General features: G+C 34.1%; 1 protein-coding gene across 1 annotated transcript in view; it reads left to right on the top strand.

Annotated features, from left to right (window-relative positions):
- Positions 1 to 2,620: 2,620 nt before the first annotated feature.
- pkhd1l1.1 (PKHD1 like 1, tandem duplicate 1) overlaps positions 2,621 to 7,036 on the top strand; it is a 40,762-nt gene continuing 36,346 nt past the window's right edge. The window contains exons 1-13 of the mRNA XM_060897598.1: positions 2,621 to 2,645; positions 3,314 to 3,452; positions 3,573 to 3,650; positions 3,809 to 3,953; positions 4,220 to 4,328; positions 4,449 to 4,506; positions 4,617 to 4,710; positions 5,025 to 5,078; positions 5,167 to 5,240; positions 5,421 to 5,463; positions 5,555 to 5,625; positions 6,516 to 6,626; positions 6,717 to 6,806. Of these exons, the coding sequence (XP_060753581.1) occupies positions 3,380 to 3,452; positions 3,573 to 3,650; positions 3,809 to 3,953; positions 4,220 to 4,328; positions 4,449 to 4,506; positions 4,617 to 4,710; positions 5,025 to 5,078; positions 5,167 to 5,240; positions 5,421 to 5,463; positions 5,555 to 5,625; positions 6,516 to 6,626; positions 6,717 to 6,806 (1,000 nt within the window). The 5' untranslated portion in view covers positions 2,621 to 2,645; positions 3,314 to 3,379. The remainder of the gene's footprint in view (positions 2,646 to 3,313; positions 3,453 to 3,572; positions 3,651 to 3,808; positions 3,954 to 4,219; positions 4,329 to 4,448; positions 4,507 to 4,616; positions 4,711 to 5,024; positions 5,079 to 5,166; positions 5,241 to 5,420; positions 5,464 to 5,554; positions 5,626 to 6,515; positions 6,627 to 6,716; positions 6,807 to 7,036) is intronic.

Raw genomic sequence — 7,036 nt, 5'->3', positions numbered from 1 at the left:
TGTCGGCAATTCATTTAACAATAAATCCTCTCCCTGATTTGCTTCAGAATGGAACCGGGACTTTGAAATCAAGTGTTTTTCTCCGGTAAACATACAAGGTTACAATGTACAGTAGTGATTTGACAGTCACCATAATAATCACCATTTTGAAAAATAATAAATTAGTAATAAATTTAAATATATAAATATGGCAATATTGTTTTATTGTTATTTTTAAGATATTCAAGAATAAATGATATAGCGTGAAATAATTTGTAATTCTATATGTTTTGTTTTAGTTACTAATGACGTAAACAGACACACAGAAATGTGGCCTCTGATTTCAGAGCTGTATCAAAGACAACTAAATCAATACTAAAAATGTAGATCAATAAAGTGCTCATTTCGGTATTGTGAATAGAATCCAGTATGTTTTCAACTGACAGCATAAAGTGTGAGTGCCACCTAGTGATGGAAAGCATTAACAGCATTCATTTGATGAAATTAAAATAATTAATTAATTATTGGGGGCACGGTGGCTTAGTGGTTAGCACGTTCGCCTCACACCCCCAGGGTTGGGGGTTCGATTCCCGCCTCCACCTTGTGTGTGTGGAGTTTGCATGTTCTCCCCGTGTCTCGGGGGTTTCCTCCGGGTACTCTGGGTTCCTCCCCCGGTCCAAAGACATGCATGGTAGGTTGATTGGCATCTCTGGAAAATTGTCCGTAGTGTGTGATTGCGTGAGTGAATGAGAGTGTGTGTGTGCCCTGTGATGGGTTGGCACTCCGTCCAGGGTGTATCCTGCCTTGATGCCCGATGACGCCTGAGATAGGCACAGGCTCCCCGTGACCCGAGGTAGTTCGGATAAGCGGTAGAAGATGAGAGAGTGAGTAATTAAATGAGATGAAAATATTCAGAAAGTCTCCAACATTAAATAAAGTCTTAATAAAAGGGCTTTACACTTTAAATTTCTTAAAATGAATATTTACATTTAGTAGAAAAAAGACTAAGTGCATTTGTTTGAAAAATGTGATATTTAAAAAGGTCAGGTGTGTTATTTATTTAGTTAGTTAGTTAGTTAGTTAGTTAGTTAGTTAGTTGTTTAGTTAGTTATCTAATGTTTATTATTTGTCTTTATGATTTATATGGTTTATAGAAATAAACAAAACATGGAAACCACTGTACTGTTGTGCCATTAAATATATAAGCTATAGTTTTTGTTCTTCTTAAGACTTTACTATAAAGGAAATGTTCCACAGATTTTCTGTAGCATTTATTCTATGCAGCATTGCAGTGTACCAGGATCCTATCCCAGGGGACTCTGGACACAAGGTGAGGGACACCTTGGATGAGGTGCCAATCCCTGGCAGGACACAATCACACACACATTCACACACTTCAGACAATTTAGACATACCAGTCTGCCTACAATGCATGCCTTTGGTATGGAGGAAGAAACCAGAGACACCCATAAAAATCCACCAAGCCACATGGGTTAGTGACAGACAGACAGACAGACAGACAGACAGACAGACAGACAGACAGACAGACAGACAATCAGATAGATAGATAGATAGATAGATAGATAGATAGATAGATAGATAGATAGATCCAAATGTGCCAAAAGGAACTTGTGGATTTAAAGTTAATTCAATAACTGGTTAATTTAAAATATTTATAATATTAAACTTTATAAATGAAAAATGCAAATAATTCCAGAAATGTAATTCATCCAATATTTCTGATCTCTATCATAACATAAATATATGTATTATGTAATAAATGCATTACTCCAGTAGCTTAAAGTTCTCTTTATAGGAAATTTCACTTTACAACAGGAAATGAGTTATTTGATTATCAGATTAGTCTTTGTTTATGCGCCTGAGGTAAAAGCCACTCACGACATGGAAGCACGGGACTCATTGTTGTCCTTTTACTGTACTCTGCTCACGCTAACATCACGGTGACAAAACAATCCCACAGCCACTGATCTGCTGCCAAACATTCTCAACTTTTTCTTTTTAAACTTTTTTACACTTTATCAGCTGTTATCAGTACAAAGTGTGTAGTCACTCTTCTGTATTTTGATGATGACATAATGGCACAGGAACATCTTGGACATTTTGACAGATGGTATCTGATTCAAACCTGAACTGATAATGTCCATTTCGCTATGGCATGTATTTAACTATCCAACAACCCTGACATTTACAGTGATTGAATTACACTTAGAAAGGTTGTATCTTCTGGAAAACAAACTGTCTTTACCTTTTTAACTGTTTCTATTAGTGAATACTTGGAAGAAATGAATTTTGAACATCATTTTTTCCTAATTATTGTCAAGAAATTATATTTTCTTAATTTCTCAAATCTTGCCGCAGGGTCATCTAACTGGTTTTCTCAGACATATGATGACTTTGTCCTCAGCTTCCTTTCATCAGGCAGTCCAACAGGTTTTTCACAAATGTAGATGCCGCAGATCAGACGAGTGACAGCATCCAGACTAACCATGATTCAGCTGTGCACAGCATTGTTAAACCTATTCAAACATCCACATGCAGTGATTTGAGCTTTGCATATTTCTAGGCTTGGGATATATATAAACAGTTCAAGCTCATGTGTTTTTGGAGATGAATGGATAGTGTGCCACAGAGTGCAACTTCTGCAGGTATGTACCATTAAAAAGCTAACATTAAAAATCATTATTATTATCTGTAATTATTAATATTACTAAATATATAACAGAAAAGTACATTTTGTATTTTTTTTGCTACATTTCTATACATAAGCCTCACACCTCTGATTGTTTAGGTTTAGCTTCAGATACTCTTCAAAGTCTCTATTTTTTGCACTATCATTAGTTTTATACTGATTTCTTATTTCTTATTATGCTGATTATGATTATTTTATGCTAATAAAATAGTACGTTAATAGTATGAAATATATCAAATGTTATGAAAAGTATAAAATGAAAAGTATAAAATGTTAATAGTATGTTTGTTTTTTTATTTATAAAATGTGAAGTTTTTATTGATCTTGTATCTTGAATTTAATTATAGAGAGATATGTGATGTGAATCTAAATACTCAGTTCTGGATTAAAAACCTTTTTCAAAAGATGGGAAGAAACCACTAGCCTCATAATCTGAGACAATGGTGTTTGATTTTCGCTCATTTTCCATTCAGCTGGAAGCTTCTGTAGTATCACACACACCAACTGCTCATCATATTACACCCACACATCGGTTTATACTCTGTTGTATAAATGGTAAATCCTGTCTATGAACATTGTCATTTGATTTACCTAACCATCATATATGGTCTCAAAAATACACAGAACTGCAGCTTGAATTTAAGGTGAATGTGACCAGAACACTGAAAAGGTGCAACTGGATCAGTCAACATGCAAAACACAGGAGTGCACTTGTACTTGTACTTGTGCCTTGTGATCTGGATTCTACAGATCAACTTTTCAGGCAAGATATAAAAGCATCTCATCTTAATCCTCAATTCCAGTAACAAATCTATTGGCTGTTTATATTTGCCAGATCATAATATTAATCAGCTGATAAATTCATTTTCAAATCATTTTCTAGGAGCCCAACGTGTCTTGAGATTAACCCCTAAACTGGGTAGTACAAATGGAGCAACACGGCTGACCATTGAGGGAAACGGTAGGGAATTATTATTACAATCTGTTCCTATTATCCCTATTGCACTTACTTTAAAAGGTCACAATGGATACTTCATCTAGTTGACACCTACTTTTCATGTACTGAAATGAAATTTTGCAAGAGGAATATTTTACAAAATGTTTATGCATTTCTCTCAGGTTTTGCGCAGCAGAGTCAGTTCAGTTTTGATACCAGCAACCCAGACATTGGCAACACTGTGACTCTGGTGTCCAGCACTAGATCATTTCCCTGCGACGTGGAAAAAGATGCCACCCTTTCCACCAAAATCACATGCTACACTAGGTACTAACTGTAAAAATACATAAAACTGAGCATCCACACCATGAATAGCTGATCTAATATGAATAGCTGTTCTAAAAAAAAAAAAAAGACTCGATTAATAAAACAAACAGAACAGTATAAAGTCTCACGGCTGAGGATAAATACTTTTTAGCCCAGATTGTAGGTTGAAACTATTGATTCATCCCACATCTCCAGATAAATCTCTGGCTAAAGTTTTCATGTTGAAATTTGTTGATTTTCTGAAAGATCTGCTTGTCATTTTTCAGACCAATGCCTCAAGATAACTACATGGTTGTTGTCAAAGTGGATGGAGTTCCCATTCCCTCTAGTGCAGTGTGCAATGGAAATCCATGGAATTACTGGTGTATATTCTATGTAGGTTTCATTCCTTACATTGTTGGTTTTCAGTGTTGCTGTGCCGATAATTGTTTGATTTTATACCTTATAGTACCCACAGTATAGCACCTTGTTGTTACTGCTGTTGTGCATTCACAGACTCGCTGGTACAGGACACCTTCTATCCAGTCTATCACTCCTATCACTGGTCTTCCAGGTGCGAGTTTCATCTCATCTATACTACAGTACATATTATTTTTAATCATATAAACAGGGGAAACTGAATTTGACAAATTGTGTTTTGCTTTGCTTTGTCAAATAACACAGGCAGTGTGGTTACTCTCCGGGGGAGAATTTTTACTGATGTCTATGGCAGTAACACAGCAACAAGCTCCAATGGGCAAAATGTGAGATTTCTAAGGTACATATCAAGATCAATCATGATTTATGATTACATGATTTTACATGAATATCACATGACCTAATAATAACAATAACAACAACAATGATAATAATAATAATAATAATAATAATAACAATAATTATTATTATTATTATTATTAATATTAATATTATTATTATTATTAGCAGAAGAAGAATAACAATAATAGCATTAATAATAATAATAACAATAACAATAATAATAATACATGCCATAGTGCTTGAGATGCATAAAATATTATGTTTGATTTATTATGTCTATTTATTTTTGTTGTTGTTTTTTGGGGATTGTAGAGCATATATGGGTGGAATGCCATGTGATCTTTTGGTACCAAATTCTGACACACTGTGAGTACATTGATCATTTGAGTTTAGATTCAAATTTCTAATATTATCTCAGGATTTATCACACGGTCAAATTTTCCTGTGTATGTAGGTATGGCTTGACTTTGGATTCTAACACCAGTGACTGGGGATACATGAGCTGTAAAGTGACTGGAACATATGTAGGTAAGGGAACATAAAGCTCATTTTTTATCAGTGTCCACTTAAATATGTCAAATGCAACATGATCCCATATTCTGTGGACTTGATGTTGCTTATTTGTCCCTGCTAGGACTTATTGAAATGATGTTGCTTATTGAAATGATGTTGCTTATTGAAATGATGTTGCTTATTTGTCCCTGCTAGGACATCATAACCTCAGCTACATTCTAGACAGTGAATTCGGACGGTCAGTAAATTGCATAACTGTGTATTGCATATCTGGCAGAAATGTTTATACAATTTTAAAGCACCTAATGAAAATATATTCTATGTTTCAGGAGCTTGCCAGACTTTGGAGTCTATTATGTATCAGCATTGAATAAGCTTGCAATGTTCCAGACATATGCAGGTAAACAATTGTAAATAAAATGAAAAGAGAAAACTTTATTTGATTCAATGCACATTTATTGTGTAGCATTTTATGTTCCCTGTGAAATTAGTCAATTGATCATTTATGAGGAAGAAACACTTGGCAGTAGCAATGAAAACACATTAAGGTGATTTGTAGTAACCCTGAGAGAAACCCACACTCATATGACTGACACTGTATAGTTAAATGTATACAAAGGTGGTTACTTATGAGTGTACTGTGAATCCTGAGATGCACACAGGGCAAGCTATATAATTACAGAAGCTCTTCTGTAATTATACTTCTGATGTTCTTAGATACAAATACAGAGACAGTCTCCAGGTGAGATTTTCACTGAAGTAAAGTTGAGACATGATATGATATGTAAAAAACTCTAGGAAAAACTAAATAAAAAAATTATAAAATGTCTTTAGATAACTAAAGGAAAAAAATGATAAAAATCCAAAAACATTGATAGGCAAAAGTGTGGTTTTATAATAATAATAATAATAATAATAATAATAATAATAATAATAATAATAATAATAATAATAAATGCAAAGGCAATATATAACCAATAATAACAAGCTTTCTACAAAAAACAATTATCATGATCAATCAGATGATAAAGTGTAATAAAATAAATGTATATATTTCTATATCTAACTCTGTTTATACGTGTTTATATATACATGTATATTATATACACACGGACACATACATATACATATAATCAAGGTTTTTTGTTACAAATTAAATAGCCGTCAATCATTCAATTTGCCTTGTTAATGCATCAGATGCATCTCCACAAATAAAATAATTAACATTTGAAATCACAATATGATGAAGGTGTTTGAAGTCTTACTCAATAACCAGGATGTTTCCTGCAGAGGTTACTGGAGTGTACCCTTCTCAGGGTAGTATGCTTGGCGGCACCTTGCTCACCATTCAGGGGAACTACTTTGATCAGACAGATCAGCCGGTGAAGGTTTTAGTGGGAGGTATAGATTGCCTTTTATTATTTCTTTCTTCCTTTGAGCTACATATAGATGCATGAGATGTTTTTTCAATAGCTGTTTGTTTTTCTCAAGGTCTGGAATGTTCTGTACAGAGCGTGACAGACGAGACGATCATTTGTGCAACACCAGCGTATGAATGGAGCAACATGACAGTGTTTCCAGGTAAAGCTTTGCCTAATCACTGTTCTTGCATTCACGTTCTAGTCTTTGATTAAACACTACAAAGAGCTTTATACAATGTGTATGTGACAGCATTGTTATCTCATGTTTTGAAATTTGATAGCAGTCTGTCAATTAAGTGATAACAATCAATGAACTTCTTGAACGTGCACGCATGTCACGCACGTAGAAAGAGAACCCAGGTTTTTTTATTGTATTATTATGTTGCATTG

This window comes from Tachysurus vachellii, chromosome 21 (assembly GCF_030014155.1).
Source record: "Tachysurus vachellii isolate PV-2020 chromosome 21, HZAU_Pvac_v1, whole genome shotgun sequence".
NCBI lineage: Eukaryota > Metazoa > Chordata > Actinopteri > Siluriformes > Bagridae > Tachysurus > Tachysurus vachellii.
Note: the sequence above shows the minus strand (reverse complement) of the source record. Positions and strands in the feature narration are given on the sequence as shown.